This window comes from Salvelinus sp. IW2-2015, linkage group LG23 (assembly GCF_002910315.2).
Source record: "Salvelinus sp. IW2-2015 linkage group LG23, ASM291031v2, whole genome shotgun sequence".
NCBI lineage: Eukaryota > Metazoa > Chordata > Actinopteri > Salmoniformes > Salmonidae > Salvelinus > Salvelinus sp. IW2-2015.
Genome location: NC_036863.1, coordinates 30,669,963 through 30,691,693, shown reverse-complemented (window position 1 = coordinate 30,691,693; position 21,731 = coordinate 30,669,963). Strand labels below are relative to the sequence as shown.

Below are 21,731 nucleotides of genomic sequence, written 5' to 3'. Positions count from 1 at the left end.
GGTAGCCTTCCACAAGCTTCCCACAATAAGTTGGCTGAATTTTGGCCCATTCCACCTGACAGAGCTGGTGTAACTGAGTCATGTTTGTAGGCCTCCTTACTCGCACATGCTTTTTCAGTTCTGCCCACAAATGTTCTATAGGATTGAGGTCAGGGCTTTGTGATGGCCGCTCCAATACCTTGACTTTGTTGTCCTTAAGCCATTTTGCCACAACTTTGGAAGTATGCTTGGGTCATTGTCCATTTGCGACCAAGCTTCAACATCCTGACTGATGTCTTGAGATGTTGCTTCATTATATCCACATAATTTTCCTCCCTCATGATGCCATCTATTTTGTGAAGTGCACCAGTCCCTCCTGCAGCAAAGCACCTCCACAACATGATGCTGCCACCCCCGTGCTTCATGGTTGGAATGGTGTTCTTCGGCTTGCAAGCCTCCCCCTTTTTCCTCCCAACATAACGATGGTCATTATGGCCAAACAGTTCTATTTTTGTTTCCACAGACCAGAGGACATTTAGCCAAAAAGTACGATCTTTTGTACCCGTTTCCTCCAGCATCTTCACAAGGTCCTTTGCTGTTGTTCTGGGATTGATTTGCACTTCTCGCACCAAAGTACATTCATCTCTAGGAGACGGAACACGTCTCCTTCCTGAGCGGTGTGACGGCTGCGTGGTCCCATGGTGTTTATACTTGCGTACTATTGTTTGTACAGATGAACGTGGTACTTTCAGGCGTTTGGAAATTGCTCCCAGGGATGAACCAGACTTGTGGAGGTCTACAATTATTTTCTGAGGTCTTGGTTGATTTCTGTTGATTTTCCCATGATGTCAAGCAAAGAGGCACTGAGTTTGAAGGTAGGCCTTGAAATACATCCACTGGTACACCTCCAATTGACTCAAATTATGTCAATCAGCCTATCAGAAGCTTCTAAAGCCATGACATAATTTTCTGGAATTTTCCAAGCTGTTTAAAGGCACAGTCAACTTAGTGTATGTAAACTTCTGACCTACTGGAATTGTGATACAGTGAATTATAAGTGAAATAATCTGTCTGTAAAAAATTGTTGGAAAAATTACTTGTGTCATGCACAAAGTAGATGTCCTAACCGACTTACCAAAACTATAGTTTGTTAACAAGAAATGTGTGGAGTGGTTGAAAAACGAGATTTAATGACTCCAACCTAAGTGTATGTAAACTTCCGACTTTTGACAGGTACTGTACATGTAGACGCATCTAGAAAAAAAACACAGGCTGTGACACACATGCATATTCACTGCCTGCAGTGGCAGATCACACCCCAGCTAGCACATTTGGTTCCTTAGAAGTTGTGGGAACGTATGTTTTTTGTTTCATATTGGTTGTGGTGAATGAAGCCATGTGTTTTTCTGACCGGTAAAACTGAACGTTTTTTAAATTAAGGGTTAATTTCACCTATTCTGGGAGCATTTATTTTTAGGTTGAAGTGAGGTTTTACGAAAGTTTTACTCTGGTTCCTTTTAAGTTTTCCAGGGAGGTTTTATTACGATTGTAGGTAATTTAGAGTTTTTTGTATAACTTCCTTAAAACTTTCACTGAAAGTTTCAATAATACTTTTAATAACACAGCTACCTTATTTTGGGTTTACTTTTTTGAACTCCAAGCACAGGTAGGACACATGGAAATTATTTTCCTTCAGCATTAATCATGCAAATAGATTTATTTTTTAATGTGACACGGCTAATGTGAGATTAAAACAAAACTGATGTGTGCGCAACTATGGGGCAAAACTGACAGGGTTGGTTCAGATTGTTGGCAACATTTAAAACTATATATAAATCTCCAATGTTTATTGAAAACAAATATATTTGCACAACGTGCACTTGTTGTCTATCAATTACATTGTTACAGTTATTGGTTAACTAGCTAGCGAATTTAAGCCATACTAGCATAGACATGACATGAGTCAAAAAACACACCAGAACACACTTAACAAGATAGAGGATAGAGATAGTTTTGTTTGACGCTGAGAACAGAAAGTATATGTTTTAAATAACATTCTTAGAACATTCTCTGATGAAATGTAACCATGGTTGAACTTTTAGGAAACACGACTTTAAATAGAACCAAGAGGAAACGTTTTGGAAACATTTAGCTGAAGTACTGAAATTCCCACATAAGAACGTTGTTTCTTAACTCTCTCTTAACTAATTGATAACATTTCCAATGTCAAATCAGTTGGAGAACAAACCAAAATTGTTACTAAATGTAATCATGTTGTAACTTTTAGGAAATGTTCTGTTTAAAGTAACGAAACACCATAAAAAAGGGTTTTCGTGAAGTTCCTTTAATGTGCTGGCAATGTTCCAAAGCCAAGCAACAATACTGCACCATGCCCAGAAAGTTGTGGGAAGGTTATATGCAAAAATAACCATAGGACAACCATGTTCTTACCAAGCTCTAAGAAACATATGGTTCTCAGAAACGTATGCGCTAGCTGCGACAAAGCATGTAATAAGCTAGCTAGCCTCTGGCCCCCAGGACAGGTTTGCCAGTTGTAAGCTTCTATTGGATGTTTGCCAAGGCATGTGACCGTTCAGTTAATATTATGAAAGTTCATTGGCACAACCACTGTCTCATGTTTCTGGACACAGCGTCATGTCATAAAATGTATAATCTATGTGATTGGCTGATCATACAGTAAAATTGTTTTCTATACACAGTAAAACAGGCTACCGCAACCCCAACTTATTTGTGTATCTTTGTTAAGGATAGTAGGAAGTACTGTGCCCTTTACCTTTAAAAAATATATCACAAATGTGCAGTTAGGCCTACTAGAAATGGTCCCCTACCGAGCTAGGACACTGCCCCTGCTCAGTATGACAACATCACAAGTGGCCTGATTAATGCATCCACCATGGTGACACCAACCCAAACAAATTACAGAAAATGCCACACTCCTCCCAATCCATTGTTTATATTAGTTGTTAGTTTATCATCTCCTGCCAGCTGTTTTCATACTACATCTCCAATTCCACTAGAATCATATTTACTGGACTTTAAATAGCCTGGAGGGCCTCTGCAGTAACGACAAGGAGAAACATACACAGACCTCAATGCAAAGTGACACAAACAGTAGGTCATGACCTCTAAAGCTGCCACTGTTTCATCAGTGGATGACGTAGCTACTGTGGCTTCTGTACATGTGTGCAGAAGCCACAGTAGGATAAACAAACATTTACTTCTGGCAAAAATAGAAGGAATGCTGAATGCTGCAAAGCTTTGATTTTTATTAGATTTTTATTAGTATCCCCATCAGCCAATGGCGACAGCTAGTCTTAACGGGTTCTGACACAACGAAAAATACATTACAGACAAACTACTTTACAATTTACATACATTTAAAAACATTAACATGTAGGGTGTGTGTGTGTGTGAGCAGCTATCAGTTACATATACATGTCAGTACATACACACAACAAGTAGGTCACATTGGGGAGAGGAATTGTGCCGTGAGGTGTTGCTTTATTTGTTTTTTGAAACCAGGTTTGCTGTTCATTTGAACAATATGAGATGAAAGGGTGTTCCATGCAATCATGGCTCTGTATAATACTGTAAGTTTCCTTGAATTTGTTCTGGACCCCGGGACTGTGAAAAGACCCCTGGTGGCGTGTCTGATGGGTAGGTGTGTGTGTCAGTGCTGTGTGTAAGTTGACTATGCAAACAATTGGGAATTTCCAACATTCTTATAAAAAGAAGTGATGCAGTCAGTCTTTCCTCAACTCTTAGCCAAAGAGACTGGCATGTATAGTATTAATACAGTATTATCCCTCTGATTACAATAAAGAGCAAATTGTCCCGCTCTATTCTGGGCCAGCTGCAGCTTAACTAGGTCCTTCTTTGCAGCACATGACCATATGACTGGACAATAATCAAGATAAAACTAGAGCCTGCTGGACTTGCTTTGTGCAGTGTAGTGTCAAAAAAGCAGAGCATCTCTTTATTACGGACAGACCTCTCCCCATCTTTACAACCATTACATCAATATGTTTTGACCATGACAGTTTACAATCTAAGGTAACACCAAGTAATTTAGTCTCCTCAACTTGCTTAACAGACACACCATTCATTCCCAGATTCAGCTGAGTTATAGAACTTATGGAATTATTTGTACTAAATACAATGCTCTTAGTTTTAGATATGTTCAGGACCAGTTTATTGTTGGCTACCCATTCTAAAACTGACGGCAACACTTTGTTTAGGATTGCAGTGATTTCACTAGCTGTGGTTGCTGACGTGTACAGGGTTGAATCATCAGCATATATGAACATACAGGCTTTGTTTAATGCCAGTGTCTGGTCATTGGTAAAAATAGAAAAGAGTAAAGGGCCAAGTGAACTGCCCTGCGGTACACTAACTTTATATGTTTAACATTAGAGAAGCTTCCAATAAAGAAACCCCTTGGTGTTCTATTAGATAGATAATGTAGCTCTGAATCCACGATATGGCAGAGGTTGAAAAGCCATAACACATGAAGTAAAAAACAAAAAACAGGTGATAGTCAATAAGATCAAAAGGCTGCCCTAACAGTACAGCTATCGCAATCTTATTATCAATTTCTTTCAACCAATCATCAGTCATTTGGGTCAGTGCAGTACATGTTGAGTGCCCTTCTCTATAAGCATGCTGAACGTCTGTTAATTTGTTTACAGTAAAAGAGCATTGTATTTGGTCAAACACCATTTTTTCCAACATTTTGCTAAGAACTGGCAGCAAGCTGATAGGTCGGCTGTTGGAACAAGTAAAGGACGCTTTACCATTCTTGGGTAGCAGAATGACTTTGGCCTCCCTCCAGACCTGAGGACAAACACTTTTCTCTAGGCCCAGATTAAAGATATGACAGATAGGAGAGGCTATAGAGTCAGCTAGGTTTGTCATTATTAATTGATAACAAAAACACCTCTTCCACACTAACTTTACAAAATTGAAACTTACAATGCTTTGTTTTTTTTATGCATGAATACGATGGCTAACTGTTCATTGTTGGCATTTCCTGCCTAAGATTGCCCACTTTGCCGATGAATATATCATTGATCTTGGCTTTTTCTTCTTCTTTTTGATGGGTTTAGTCACATAATTTCTCAATTTGCAGTAAGTCAGCCAGTCAGATGTGCAGCCAGACTTATTAGCAACTCCTTTTGCCCAATCTCTGTCAACCATAAATTGTTCAATTCCTCATCAATCCATGGAGCCTTAACAGTTCTTAACTGGTGCATGATTTTGGAAACTTGGCTTTCCTGGATATAACCCCTATGTTGTAATCACTGCATCCAATGGGTACGGATACAGCTTTAGAACAAAGTTCTACAATATTAGTAAAGACGTGATCAATACATCCAGAGGGTCTAGTGTTTGTAAACACCCTGGTATGTTGATTAATAACCTGAATTAGACTACAGGCACTGGTTGCAGTGAGAAGCTTCCTCTTGAGCGAACAACTTGATGAAAACCAGTGAATATTCAAGTCCCCAAGTAAGTAGACTTCTGTTTACATCACATACACTATCAAGCATTTCACACACATTATTTAGATACTGACTGTTAGCACTTGGTGGACTATAGCAGCACCCTAAAAAAATGGCTTTAGATGAGGCAGATGAACCTGTAACCACAACACTTCAATAACACTTGACATGAGATCCTCTCTAAGCATTACGGGGTTATGGCTCTGAATATATACAGCAACACCTCCCCATAAGCATTCCTGTCTTTTCTTTAGATGTTATATCCTTGTATTGATACTGCTGTATCAAAGTAATTATCTAAGTCTCAGAAATGGCTAATATATGAATATTATCTGATGTTTAGCAAGTTATTGATTTCATTACCGTTATTTTTTAAGGCTACATATATTAATATGGGCCATTTTTTGCCCTTTCCTGGATAGCTTATCAGAGATAGACATAATATGGAAAATAACAAACAAAGCAAGAAAAAACATTATTCAGGAGTCCATCAATCATTTGGTGGTGTGTGTGCTGTGGGATTGAAAATATGAACCCACAAGCTTGGCTCTCTCATCCTTTCTAGGCTTTTGGGAGGGAGGGTGGACAATGAGCCTGTTATAGCGGATGTAAGCAATGTCCCCACGCGCTTTGGCAGTTTTCATGGCTGGGATAAGTTCTTTCCTCTTCTGGCGCACAGCTTCAGGATAGTCCTCATTGAGGAAGATGTACGTTCCTCTCAAGTTCTTTGCTCTTTCAAGAACAGCTACCTTGTTCTTGAACATCAGGAACTTGACCACTATAGGCCTGGGTTTTCCAGTTCTGTGTATGTGCTCCACTTCAATCTTGCTGTGGTCCATCTTCAGTTTCTCAATTATTATTTCCCTCACTTTATCCTCAGACTCCGTCCAGGTCTCATGGAGATTCTGCGATTCCATCCACAACAGTGTTGTTCCGCCTTGATTGTCCCTCGAGATAATCTGAGTTCTCCGTCATTGTTATTATGGATTCAAATACAGAACGGATGTCCTCTCTCAATGACTTACAGATTGCTATTATCTTGCTGTTCTCCTTTTTAAACTCATCGATCTGACCCTGGGAGAACTGCAAACTGTTCTTCAGGTCCTGGACCTCTCTGGTCAGATCATCCATTCTTTTCTTAGTTGACTCCAGCAGTATTTGGACACAACACTTGAAGCTTTTTCTCGTTGTTGTAACACCTGCTTGTAAAACTATTTTTGTTTGTTTAAAAGTTCCTTCACCTGTGATAGAGATACCACTGTCCTCAACAGTGCTCCCACCGGCTTTGGTCTTTGTCATGGTAGCAATGTAGGCTATGCTGTTACTCCTCGCAGTTCCAGACCGGGCAGGTCACAGGACAGATGGAAACAGCAACAAAGAGCAGGGATTCAAACAGTCACACTCCCGGGACAATCCGTGGTCCTAGCCACAAGAGCAGTAGGCAGTGTACAAGCTGCTAAGGAAACCTGGCTAGCTTGATAGCTAGCAAACGTTAGTTAGAAGCTACTGTAGGATAGCATCTGCACCAACGTGGCTACTTCTCTGGAGTGAAATAGATATGCTATTGTTCCTTGTAATACAGTGAATGTCCCACACCTTAATGTGATGTTACATGTTGACAATTGTTTGTAAATAAATCAGTTAATTCATAGTTATTTTACAAAAGAAAGCCACAAGCAAGATATGTGTTTCAATGCATCTACTAAAGAGGAGAAAACAGTGGTGTAGATAATTTGATTAACCATAAATAAGGTATCTATTGATGAATATAGAGGAGTGATTTGACTGTCCTTTTTGCTGTTTAAAGTGAGATCAGGTCAGATTAAATGGATTGTCCAGTGCTGCCAACCCTTGTGCGTTAAATGAACCGACTCGGTTACATTGGGAACTAAAAGCTCATTATCAATTAATGACTATCCAGACCCCTGTATCCTTACAAGTACATTAAATCCCTAACTACCAGATACTAAATGATTAATTGAGGACTAATTGGGTACTAGGAAGAACTAAATAAGCACCTTGTACWTGGCTTCCAAAGGCAAAGCGTTTAGTCCCCAGACAGGCTGGGCTAGAGGAGTATAGAGTCTAGGAAAGCAGACGTTTCTCATTCATGATAGCTGACCTTTCCTGACCCAGACTGAACAGAATGTATTTCCCAGACCCTGAGAGAGATCCTGTGGGATTAAATGACATAACAGTACTCAGTGCTGTACTCAGTATCCACAGTGGAACACTCAGTCTGGACTCACCACAGTTTGGTGATTGACCTGAATAACCTCGTCTCCCGCATGGATCTTCTTGCACTGGTCAGCTGGAGACTGCAGAGACAGTGACAGACAGTATCCAAGTAAGACAAGTAGAGGTTAGGACACATCGACTGTGCCATCATGGCAATATAAACAGACAGATCATTGTCATCAGAGACCTTTGTCTATGGTTTGTCAGTATAGGTCATATACTAACTACAAGTATACGCTTTGGCCAATTACTTTGAATTTATTGTCATGCCAAACATGACATACAGTGCCTTCGGAAAGTTTTCAGACTCCTTGACTTTTTCCACATTTTGTTACGTTACAGCCTTATTCCAAAATTATTATTTTTAAAATGTAATCCTCACCAATCTACACAGAATACCCCATAATGACAAAGCGAAAACAGAAATACCTTATTTACATAACTATTCAGACCCTTTGCTATGAGACTCAAAATTGAGCTCAGGTGCATCCTGCTTCCATTGATCATCCTTGAGATGTTTCTACAACTTGATTGGAGTCCACGTGTGGTAAATTCAATTGATTGGACATGGCACACACCTGTCTATATAAGGTCCTACAGTTGACAGTACATGTCAGAGCAAAAAACAAGCCATGAGGTCGAAGTAATTGTCTGTAGAGCTCCGAGACAGGATTGTGTCGAGGCACAGATCTGGGGAAGGGTACCAAAAAATGTCTGCAGCATTGAAGGTCCCCAAGAACACAGTGGCCTCCATCATTCTTAAATGAGCTAGCCGCCCGGCTAAACTGAGCAATCGGGGGAGAAGGGCCTTGGTCAGGGAGGTGACCAAGAACCCAATGGTCACTCTGACAGAGCTATAGAGTTCCTCTGTGGAGATGGGAGAACCATCCAGAAGGACAACCATCTCCTCAGCATTCCATCAATCAGGCCTTTATGGTAGAGTGGCCAGATGGAAGCCACTCCTCAGTAAAAGGCACCTGACAGCCTTGCTTGGAGTTTGTCAAAAGGCACCTAAAGACTCTCAGACCCTGAGAAGCAAGATTCTCTGGTCTGATGAAACCAAGATTTAACTCGTTGGCCTGAATGCCAAGTGTCACCTCTGGAGGAAACTGGGCACCATCCATACTGTGAAGCATGGTGGTGGCAGCATCATGCTGTTGGGATGTTTTTCAGCGGCAGGGACTGGGAGACTAGTCAGGAGCGAGGCAAAGATGAACGGAGCAAAGTACAGAGAGATCCTTGATGAAAACCTGCTCCAGAGCGCTGAGGATCTCAGACTGAGGCGAAGGTTCACCTTCCAACAGGACAATGATCCTAAGCACACAGCCAAAACAACTCAGGAGTGGCTTAGGGACAAGTCTCTGAATGTCCTTGATTGACCCAGCCAGAGCCTGGACTTGAGCCTGATCCAACATCTCTGGAGAGACCTGAAAATAACTTTGCAGCAACGCTTCTCATCCAACCTGACAGAGCTTGAGAGGATCTACAGAGAAGAATGGGAGAAACTCCCCAAATACAGGTGAGCCAAGCTTGTTGAGTCATACCCAAGAAGACTCGAGGCTGTAATCACTGCCAAAGGTGCTTCAACAAAGTACTGAGTAAAGGGTCTGAATACTTATGTAAATGTAATATTTCCGTTTTTATGTCTAAAAACCTTGCTTTGTGGTTATGGGGTATTGTGTGTAGGTTGATGAGGGGGAAAAAACTATTTCATCAATTTTAGAATTAGGCTGTAACTTAACAAAATGTGGAAAAATTCAAGGGGTCTGAAAACTTTCTGAATGCACTGTACCTGGCATGATAATGAACAGAACAAAGGAGTTGGCTAAAGCAAAGACTGGTCTGCAAGGGGAGGCTATGCTGGCACAGCTTTAGAAGACAGGTAGATTATGGTTTCCCCCAAAATGTCCAGTAACAGTCTAAAGAGTGTTACTTTTTTTAAATGCATGTTTTTAAATGTATGTAAAATGCAAAAAGTATTTTGTCTGTAATGTATTTTTCGTTATATGTCGGACCCCAGTAAGACTAGCTGTTGCCATTGGCGTCGACTAATGGGGATCCTAATAAAATTAAATAAAAAATATAAATCTCAGCCACCATTTAGCAGCAATTGAAAAGACGAGATGAGTCATATCACTTGGCAGAGACATCACCAGCCTCTATACCTCCCTTCATACCGTGGTACTACGACTGCACACTTTGTACAATATCTCCAGTATTTTCCTTCCATAGGGGCTCGGAAATAACAAAAATGATCAGTCACAGTATGTGTCTGAGTAAAACTTAAACATCACATTAAACAGTAGCACCCATTCCCTCTCCATCTCCTACAGAGAATCTTCCCCATCCCAGTCCTGCTTTGAAAGTGTTGCTAATTAGAAGAGCTGTGGTTCTCTGTGCCATACTACCATCTGCAAGCCTCTGTCACCCCTCCTCTGTTTCACCTCCAATTAAACACCCAGATGTTAATTAGGGTGTTCACTATTTGCTGCATTAATTGAACAGTTATCCCAGAGCTCTAACCAGAGGAGCTTCTTTATAGCACAACAAGAAGCTCATGGGTCAAAGAAGCAAGCCAATGGTAGGAGACAAAAACAAAGGTATGGTAATCTCTCATGGACAGACTACAGTACGTAAACATAAATGGTACTGTAGATCTTTCATGATACAATGGGATGCATGAGATAACGAGCAGCATTAGTTCTGGTGCTTTGGACAAATCACGATTTCGCAGCTGTTAGCATCTTTTGAATTTAAGAAGGGGAGGGGACATTTGGCCCCTAGAGTTGCCGGTTCCGATCTCTTCTCAACACATATGGACCCAGAACTTAATCGAGCATCTGACCAATTACGCAAGAGTTTAGTTCTGGGTTAACCGAGATTAAAGGTATGGTGGCAAGAGTGGGTATGGTTAGCAGAGAATGTTTAAAGTAAAACATTTGTTTTACTACAGGGTAACAGGGTCCAGAAAGTAGACTTACGTTCTCAGTGGTCCCAGTGATGACATGAAGGCCGTCATATGTAGATTTGATGTACATTCCCTAAATGAGAGGAAAAAGGCTGAATGATGAGACTTACACTTCCCAATATCTTGTTATGAAACTTGTAAGCAACAGCAAACAAGTAAAGTGAGCCTGTTTTCTCTGTCATAGAACTATCCTGTCAAAGACTGAGTATCTTAGACAAACTCCTTGTTCAGCTCCTGTGGAGGTATGATTGAAGGCATCTACAGTGTAGTCAGAGTAAGTACTAACCAGGCCCTCGCTGGGCATGATGTTGGTCAGGTGCACCACCTCCAGATGAGCCGACTGGGACACCAGCGAATCAGAGGACAGCGAGATGATGTGGTCACAGATCCCAGACAATGTTTTACACTGCAGACAGAAGACAGGAAGGGATCATTCTATATGCTGCATCTCACACTGACAACTGGGTAATATGAATTACTGCCTGAATAACTATCATTCTTTGGATGCCTAAATGATACAGGTAACACCAACATAAAGTGTCTTAATAGGGCGCTGGGCCACCACGAGCCGCCAGAACAGCTTCAATGCACCTTGGCAGAACTCCATTGAAGGGATGCAAAACCATTCATGCACAAGAAATTACATAATTTGGTGTTTTATTGATGGTGGTGGAAAACACTGTCTCAAGCGCCGCTCCAGAATCTCCCATAAGTATTCAATTAGGTTGAGATCTGGTGACTGAGACACACACACCATTTAAAACTCCATACACTCCTTTCCCAGCTAGCACATTTGGTACCTTGGAAGTTGTGGGAACTAATGTTTTTGATTTCACATTGGTTGTGAGAACGAAGCCATACGTTTCCGGACCGGTAAAACTGAACGTTTTCTAAACGTTCTAAGAACAGAAGTGAAAATTTCACCCGTTCTGGAAACGTTTATTTTTAGGTTGCAGGGAGGTTCTGAGAACGTTTTACTCTGGTTCCTTGAAAGTTTTCCTGGGAGGTTTAATTAACGCACTTTTTTAACTTCCTTAATTTTCACTGTTTCAATAACACTGCTAGCTTATTTTGGGTAAACATATACAGTTGAAGTCGGATGTTTACATACACCTTAGCCAAATACATTTAAACTCAGTTTTTCACAATTCCTGACATTTAATCCAAGTAAACATTCCCTGTCTTAGGTCAGTTAGGATCACCACTTTATTTTAAGAATGTGAAATGTCAGAATAATAGTAGAGAGAATGATTTATTTCAGCTTTTATTTCTTTCATCACATTCCCAGTGGGTCAGAAGTTTGCATACACTCAATTAGTATTTGGAAGCATTACCTTTAAATTGTTTAACTTGGGTCAAAAGTTTCGGGTAGCCTTCCACAAGCTTCCCACAATAAGTTGGGTGAATTTTGGCCTCCTTGCTCGCACACGCTTTTTCAGTTTTGCCCACAAATGTTCTACAGGATTGAGGTCAGGGCTTTGTGATGGCCACTCCAATACCTTGAATTTGTTGTCCTTAAGCCATTTTGCCACAACTTTGGAAGTATGCTTGGGGTCATTGTCCATTTGGAAGACCCCTTTGCATCCAAGCTTTAACTTCCTGACTGATGTCTTGAGTTGTTGTTTCAATATATCCACATAATTTTCCTCCCTCATGATGCCATCTATTTTGTGAAGTGCACCAGTCCCTCCTGCAGCAAAGCACCTCCACAACATGATGCTGCCACCCCCGTGCTTCATGGTTGGGATGGTGTTCTTAGGCTTGCAAGCCTCCCCCTTTTTCCTCCAAACATAACAATGGTCATTATGGCCAAACAGTTCAATTTTTGTTTCATCAGACCAGAGGACATTTCTCCAAAAAGTACCATCTTTGTCCCCATGTGCAGTTGCAATCTGTAGTCTAGCTTTTTGGCGGTTTTGGAGCAGTGGCTTCTTCCTCGCTGAGCGGCCTTTCAGGTTATGTCGATATAGGACTCGTTATACTGCTGTCTCTTATACACATCTAGATGTGTATAAGAGACAGGTATGACGGCTGCGTGGTCCCATGGTGTTTATACTTGCGTACTATTGTTTGGTCAGATGAACGTGGTACTTTCAGGCGTTTGGAAATTGCTCCCAAGGATGAACCAGACATGTGGAGGTCTACAATTATTTTCTGAGGTCTTGGCTGATTTCTTTTGATTTTCGCATGATGTCAAGCAAAGAGGCACTGAGTTTGAAGGTAGGCCTTGAAATACTTCCACAGGTACACCTCCAATTGACTCAAATTATGTCAATTAGCCTGTCAGAAGCTTCTAAAGCCATGACATCCTTTTCTGGAATTTTCCAAGCTGTTTAAAGGCACAGTCAACTTAGTGTATGTAATGTTCTGACCCACTGGAATTGTGATACTCTGAATTATAAATGAAATAATCTGTCTGTAAACAATTGTTGGAAAAATGACAAAAACAATTATAGTTTTTTAAACAAAAAAATACGAGATTTCAATTGAAAAAGGTATGCATTTTTACAAAGTAGATGTCCTAACCGACTTGCCAAAACTATAGTTTGTTAACAGGAAATTTGTGGTTGAAAAACGAGTATTAATGACTCCAACCTAAGTGTATGTAAACTTCTGACTTCATCTGTATTTTTTAACTCCAAGCATAGATAGGACACATGGAAAATTATTTCCTTAGCTTCCTTTCCTTAATCATGCCAACACATTTCTTTTTCAACCTATAATCTTCTGTTCTCTATCCATGACCACACTGACCACACTTAATTAACAAGATATAAGATAGAAAGAGTTTTGTTGATGCTGAGAACAGAATGTATATATTTTTTTATAACATTACTAAACATTACTAAAGTTTACTTGTGGTTCTTATGGAAAGTTTTCTTAATGTTATGCAAACAACTTGGGAACCTTACTTTAAATATAACCATTTTTTTAAACTTTATTTTACTAGGCAAGTCAGTTAAGAACATAAGAACAAATTCTTATGTTCAATGACGGCCTAGGAACAGTGGGTTAACTGCCTTGTTCAGGGGCAGAACGACAGATTTGTACCTTGTCAGCTTGGAGATTTGATCTTGCAACCTTTCGGTTACTAGTCCAACACTCTAACCACTAGGCTACCTGCCGCCCCAACCATGTGGGAATCTGTCCGAAATGATATGCTGAAGTACTGAATTTCCCACAGAAGAAAGTTCCCTCTTAACCTAAAGTTGATTAGCATTTTTTTATATATAAAATGTATCCCGTTTCGGCTAGAGATATGTTTTTTTGCATAGACTGCGTCTCAATCCACCGCATTTGTCGATGTCGACCTTCCGCATCTGGGGTGGAAGGTGGCAGAGCTGCAGCAGTGTTTGTCAGACCAGGAGATCCCAAAAATTGGTCTTATCACGAAAATGTCTGTAGTGTCTTCCCCTCTATGGAAAGATGAGACTCTCACAATGGTGTTTTCCATTTAGCTCTACGAGTGTCAGGGGACTCGTCTGAAGCCGGTACTGCCGATCTGCCAGTAGTGTCTGAACAGTTTGGGCTACACACTAATATGACCACACCATCAAAAGGTGAGACTCTCATGTTTTGCTCTAGGATGCCCACAAGTCTCACAAGACTCATCTGAAGGTAACCCTGTACCAGATTCTTTTTATTATGAAAGTACTTTAGTGCCAAAAAGGGGTTAAATATGGATAAAAAAATATAAATAATTTTCTGAACTTATCTCTCAGACATAGGACAGGCACTTCAAAACATAGTCCAAAAATAAATTAAAATGATCTGTTTTGACACGATGAATATGTTATTCAATGTGTTTCTATAGGCTAATAGCAGTAAGGCCAAATTCAATGTTTCATCAAATAAAATTCTAAATCAAATATCTAAATGATCCTTGGTATGACCTTCTTAAAACAATTCCATATGTTAGCTTAGTAGAAACCCAGCCCCGGGCCCTTGGACCTTCTATTAACATTCTTGGAACAATTTGAGAACATGACTTTAAATAGAACCATGAGAAAACTTGTAGAAAATCATTATGCTAAAGTACTGAAATTCTCACAGAATATTTTTTTTACCTTCTCTGAACTATTTGAGAACATTCCCCATGACAAACCAGTTGGAGAACGTTCCTAGAACATTACCAACATTTAAATTTGAACATTTAGGAAACATTCAGTTAAAGTAATGAAAAACAATGTTTTCTTGTCATGTTCCTTAAATGTGATGAGAATGTTCCAAAGCCAAGCAACTACCCTACACCGTTCCAAGAAAGTTGTGGGAAGGTTATATGCAAAATAACCATAGGACACAAAAATCACCTCAGAATGTTATGTGGTAGCTGGGTTGAGACCCCTCTTTCAGAGTCACTGAGATCTCTTCTTCTAGCCATGGTAGCCAAAATAATGGGCAACTGGGCATTTTTATACATGGAACCACACCTGTGTGGAAGTACCTGCTTACAATATACTATGTAATCCTCATTTAATCAAGTGTTTCCTTTATTTTGGCAGTTTCCTGGAAAAGAAGCCACACAGTGTAAGGTATTACTACTACACTGTCTGCTACATTGTCTATTGTGAGCATCGGGATTGTGCATCACTTCCTGGAGTTCAACAGTATCACTTTGTTGAAGGACAAAGAGCCAACTGGGGATGACAAGAGCATGGAGTCACTTTCTTCTTCTCCTGCCTGCGTTTTTAGAGCAACAAGAATGAAGCACTGTATGCAATTATCTGAGAATCTGACCCGTTTTTTAATGAGCGATTCTTCGGTTTATTCATCATCTGAGACTCACAAGGCATTCTTCAAAGGCAAGCTACGGCTCTCCTTCCCAGGTTTAACAAGTTGAGGAAAAAGGGGTCTCTCATTGGTCTATGGAGCACTGTATGAACAGCGCTGGATACTGTCATGTCCTTCAGATGTCATGTCAAATGTACTGTACATAGGTTTCTATTACTGCCAATAGTAGCACAGTGACCAGAACTTGCTGGCAGTGAACAGCGTAACTACAGTGACACAGCCATGACCTTCCATCTATTCCCTTAGTCTCCAGTTGGGCTCTCTCTCACTTTCTCTCTTGGCTCGCCTCTCTGTCTCACACACACACACACACACACACAACACACAACCACACACACACACACACACACACACACACACACACACACACACACACACACACACACACCACACCACACACACACACACACACACACACACACACACACACACACACCACACACACACAGACAAACAAAAACACACACACACACCACACAGACAAACAAAAACACGTCTGGCCTGTACATAGTTTGTCCTAGCTTCTCCTTTATTATTGCCTCACCATCTCTCTCCCTGTCAATTGCTGTAGGCAGGAATGCCCGCGGGAGCAGCAGGGAGGTTCTGCATTATTCAACACAGACTGCCAACCAAAGGCCTTAAAACTGCGGCTTTTGAGAAATACACAGGCAGACTCACACACTCTTATTAATAATCTAAACCCTTTTCTTCCATAGTGCTGCCTGCCTGGTCGATGAGGAGGACGCGTGTGACTGTATTATCACATGTTCAAGTGTGGGCAGTGCCCTAATTCAAGTTGTGGTGTGTGTGTGTTGGTGTGGTGTGTGTTGTGTGTGTGTGTGTTGTGGTGTGTTGTTGTGTGTGTTGTGTGTGGTGTGTTGTGTGTTGTGTGTTGTGTACTTGGTGTGTGTGTGTGTGTGTGTGTGTGTGTGTGTGTGTGTGTGTGTGTGTGTGTGTGTGTGTAAAAACAATGTGTAAAGATTCATGAGTGTTTTAAATCATTGTCCCATATAACGTTGGATGATTCACATACCACTTATTGTGAAAACATTTGATAATTTTTACTATTTACTGACTACTGTTGCTTATGTTATGACTGTTAACTAAGATTAAGTATTAGGTGGCAATTAATGATTGATAATAAGATTTGTAGGTCTTGTGGGCATTAAACCCCATAGAAGGAAACTCAAAACTCACCACATGAAGAATTTTGTTTTCTGTCTCATACACCGTGCAGTCCTGCAAGACAATTAAAACCAGTTAGAGAACTAATGTTTTTTTTAAACATTAAAATGAAACTGAGCCCCTATCAGATGAGACAGATGCAAGTATCCCAAGTGCAGTGAAATGAATTTAGCTGGCAGACTGTCTCTTGAGAGTATTTAAAACAGGAAAGTTATTTTCAGTCGGCCTTCATCTATTCCCGACAAAACTAACAGAACTATAAAATGGAGGTATATAGCCAAGTGTTCTGTCAGAGACGTATTGATGCACTAGTAACTAGTTAATTAATTCCCTAACCTTTACCCACCCCTGGACAACTCACCTGCTGTACTATGGTGGTTAACTCCAGGCACAGTTGAACAATATTGTTCTTCAGTAAGGAGTACTCTGTCACACTGACAAATGGGGATCTGGCAAGAGGGAAGAAAGTACAATACAGTCAGACATCAGAGGATGGGAGAGGGCAGAACAGTCAGTGAGATATAAAAAAGAAACATCTCTGCATAAGACAGTATTTGCCTTCCCCAACAACTTTACAATGAAAGAGAACCATATATAAACTATTAGGCATACGCAAATGAAGTTCCTCTGGGGAAAATAAGCTACTCTAAGTCTAACAAAACTGGGATGTTCCGATGCATAAATCTCAACCCCCGAAGCTGAGATGTAACACCCACCTGTCCAGCCAGGCCAGAAGGTTCTTGGCTGCTCCGATGAGGTCCACCACGGAGGTGAGGAAGTCATTGGGCAGCCTGCGTGAGGCCCGGCCATCATAATGGCCACCTCGACGCCTCCCTGTGATGAAGTTCTGCAGGTTCTTGGCTGAGGCATTGAGCTTGTGGGATAGAGTACGTAGGTTCTCAGTCTCCAGACCGTAGTTCTGGAACAGAACGTACAGTACCCTTAGACCATGGTCCAGTATGCTCCCAGAAGTGTTTGACTTTAAAGTTAAAATGTGGATACATTAAGTTCACGTGGAGAAATAACAGTAACTTGCAATGACATTGTGGTGTGACTAACATATTCAGTACTTGTATTAGAAAGCTCATACAGAACAGTGTTGCAGCAAATGTATAGTGCATATAAGAGCTAAATGCCAGAGATATATAGAGACAAATCCTTTCAGTCACATAATCTCAGATAATCTCAGATTTCCCTCTTAATTTATCTACCAAACCAGGTGGACAGCTTTATCCTTTGGATCTAGAGTTTTTCAAGTAAACATAAAGAGATGCTTGCCTCATCAGAGACACAATGAAGACCACTCATCTGTCATACTCGTTGTCACAATAGTGTGTCTGTTAGAGATGTGTGCCTGTGTGTGAATAGCTGTCTCTTATTCTCCGCGTCTAGTCAACATTAGTCACTGTCACCATGGAGAAATACCTCCTTCCTGTCTAACCCACAACAATGTAGCTAAGCCCAGCCCAGCCCAGTTGCCATGGTGACTCCTGGCTTTGTCACTCTTAATTACAACAAGCCCAGTGTTTCCATAGCTTCTTCTTCCCTTATTGATTTTCCTCTTTCATTCAAAATATCAAAGTAATGTGCTGCTGTCTGATCAGGCTGCTCTTTATGGGGGCTTCTCCATCGCTAGTCACCTATTACGTCAATGCAGAGGATGACAAGAGATAAAAGGCGGGGGAGAATTAAATATGTTACACTGTACATCCATGCAAATAAGCTAAGCGACACAATAATAAGGCCTTGTTCTTGGCAGTCGACCCACTGTAGAGGAAACACTGCTAGGTGGTGGTGAGTACTGACCAGCTCAACCATTTCCCTGCTACCTTCCTTTCAGTGAGCCATTCAGGCAGAGAGAGGCGTCACTGCATGGAGGGGACACTTTCCTCTGATGGCTGTAATGTCTTTTGTAATTTGGTGGGAGCAAAATCCCTATTACATCAACAACTCAGCAGCAGAGCCCTGTCTGTCTGTCTGTCTGTCTGTCTGTCTGTCTGTCTGTCTGTCTGTCTGTCTGTCTGTCTGTCTGTCTGTCTGTCTGTCTGTCTGTCTGTCTGTCTGTCTGTCTGTCTGTCTGTCTGTCTGTCTGTCTGTCTGTCTGTCTGTCTGTCTGTCTGTCTGGTCACTGCCGACTGATGAACAATTATCTAACTCCCAGCAACAACCGACCCTCAGTTTGAGTCAGCGGTCACACTGACACTAAGCCTGCATTGTCTTTCAATCCATCACACTCACATAATCAACCCAGGAAAGATAAATTCATTTCAAAGATTGATCTGCAGAGAGTCTTGTCTTACACAAGCAGAGCAGAGGGACTGAGACCTATTCAGCAGACATCCGTTTTGGTCAGGCCACTAATAAGGCAGTGTGTGTGTGTGTGTGCGTGACCACGTCCGTGTCCTGTCTCTCCTGTCCCCTCCACCTGTAGGTCTCCTCCAGTACAGTCATTACTCATGTCAGCCTCCTCTCAGCAGAGTGACGCAATGTTTAGCTGTAGTGCACTTTGCCAGGATCAATGGGGACATGTCCCAGCATCCAATGATAATCACAGCACATCACTATAATGGAGATGGGACGTAGAACACACACTATACTGTCTTAGCACATATGCACATGTTCACAGACTCATACACACATGCTCACACAGTCGCAAACTTATACTATACCCCCCTATGTGAACATAAAGGAGGAACATTCTTCTCAACATTCACACACATTCTGACACACACACCCAGGCAGCCCCCACCGGACCATCTAACTAACAGACACAGATTACATGTGTGTGGTTGTCTGTGTGGAGATGTTGGGTCTCAGGCAGTCCAGGCACTCTAATGATGCTCTGCTGCAGGCCGCTCTGTCACAGGGAATCACACACTAACCTCAGCTAGCTCCACACACGCCTCACACACAGGCAGCCTCTCACACACACATGCACACACACTCCCTCCCAGCTGCTGCTGTCTAGGCCTATGGATCTATTATCAGACACTTCCCCAGCCCATCAGAGAGGACGTGTGCTGTGTGGCCCCTCTCTGAATCAGTCAAGTTAATACAGAGCTCTTAGCTCGCTCTAACAGGGCTCTTCCCATGCCCACGCCTGATTCTCTCTGTATGAGTCATCATACAGCAAGACTAACATTACTAACATTACATGCCTCCCTTACTGATGCACACAGCGCAGGCTCCTCCCGCTCCATCTCTAATCACTACAGGCTCCTCCCGCTCCACCTCTAATCAGCACAGGCTCCTCCCGCTCCACCTCTAATCAGCACAGGCTCCTCCCGCTCCACCTCTAATCAGCACAAGCTCCTCCCGCTCCATCTCTAATCAGCACAGCCTCCTCCCGTACCGCTCTAATCAGCACAGGCTCCTCCCGCTCCACCTCTAATCAGCACAGGCTCCTCCCGCTCCACCTCTAATCAGCACAAGCTCCTCCCGCTCCATCTCTAATCAGCACAGGCTCCTCCCGCTCCATCTCTAATCAGCACAGGCTCCTCCCACTCCACCTCTATAAGCACAGGCTCCGCCCGCTCCACTTCTAATCAGCCTTGGCTCCTCCCGCTCCACCTCTATCAGCACAGGCTCCTCCCGCTCCACCACTAATCAGCACAGTCTCCTCCCACTCCATCTCTATCTAGGATATAAGGATACAATTCACCAATGAATCTGAATTAGCCTTTAGCTCCAACGGACACAAATCATCGCCGCGACTCTGGCCCTAGCCTCAGCTCTACCTCTCTAGCCCTGGTCACTGAGCACTGCTGCTGCCTCTCTCCTCCACTGCTTGTTACTCAGCAGAAAACACTGATGATGGCTGTAGATAATAAAGCGACACTTTCTTCTGACCTTTTATTGTCTTCAATCTTGTCTGTCATGCCTTGCCATGCCTTGTCTCTCAAATGGTGCACAAACAGATCTAGCAACTAGGCTAGCTGGACATCTCCTGCACATCCACCGTGTTTCTCTAGTTGGAGCACTTTGACTGCACTGGCTTGGTTGCACTGGAAGGCATCGATAGTAAAGTTATTCTGTCATGTCCGCAAACAAGAGGTCTAACTCTACAGCCCTTTGCCCTGACCATCTCTCCTGACTCCAGCCCTGCATGTCTAGATGAACTCCTCACCAGGGCACAGAGTAGGTCCACAGCCTCCAGGATGAGCTCCTGGTGTCCGATGCGGGTGACCCCCAGCTCCTCCAGCTCCTGGTGGGTGATGTGGAGAAGCTGCTCCCCGTTGATCTTCTCCCTTTCAAAGTTTTGAATGTACTGCTGCAGACAGTCATCCAGGCCTGCATGGGGGACACACAATGAGGGGAAACTATGTTAGGCACACCTTTGTTCTAATAGTATGTCTTTGTCTCCTTTACTGTCAACATCTAACTCATTCACTAGGTGTATAGAATGCAGATTGTGCTGATTTATTTAGAATTATTTAAGTTTGAAATATACCATGAAAGCTATAAATATAACAGAGTTGTATAAAATGCTGTGTGATTGGCAGATTCAGACTAATTGCTGTAAAAAAAAGATGTGTAACCCCTACCAGGCTACTTTGACTCTAAAAACTCATTTTCCATTTCAGTCATTTTTTGTGTTAATTCCGACATAATATCAGAAGCATGCTTTCAACCATTCAACGTTTCAACTCCAGAGAACTGAACAGAACCAGTCTACCAGTTGAGCTGCTCTTTGTGTAGAGCAGAACAGAACGGGGGAAGAGAGAAACGGGACTAGTCTAGGAGATAAACCACTCTCACCACAGCGTATTAAAGCCATCCTTATCAGAGCACAGCAGAGCCACACAGACACACAGAGTCCACTGCAGCATTCTGTGTTGGAGCCATGTACATCTGGCCAGGCTGCACAGAGAGAGAGAGAGAGAGGAGCCCAGAAAGCAGCAGAGCAGACTAGCAGAATCTTGGCTTTCAACCACAGCATCCATCCATGGCTCCTGGGAGAATACTCATCTCCAGCCACAGAGCATATTGGAGCAGAGCAGGCCACAGCCACAGCACAGAGCTGACCCACATTACACACACCGGCTGGG

At 42.1% G+C, this 21,731-nt stretch overlaps 1 protein-coding gene across 2 annotated transcripts in view; it reads right to left on the bottom strand.

Annotated features, from left to right (window-relative positions):
- Positions 1–21,731, bottom strand: part of LOC111950896 (connector enhancer of kinase suppressor of ras 2-like) — a 55,464-nt gene that overhangs the window by 25,716 nt on the left and 8,017 nt on the right. For both annotated transcript variants that reach the window (XM_023968817.2, XM_023968818.2), the window contains exons 2-8: positions 20,810–20,973; positions 17,400–17,602; positions 17,045–17,132; positions 16,696–16,737; positions 10,994–11,113; positions 10,721–10,780; positions 7,751–7,819 (exon numbers count right to left, since the gene is read on the bottom strand). In XM_023968817.2, the coding sequence (XP_023824585.1) occupies positions 7,751–7,819; positions 10,721–10,780; positions 10,994–11,113; positions 16,696–16,737; positions 17,045–17,132; positions 17,400–17,602; positions 20,810–20,973 (746 nt within the window). The remainder of the gene's footprint in view (positions 1–7,750; positions 7,820–10,720; positions 10,781–10,993; positions 11,114–16,695; positions 16,738–17,044; positions 17,133–17,399; positions 17,603–20,809; positions 20,974–21,731) is intronic.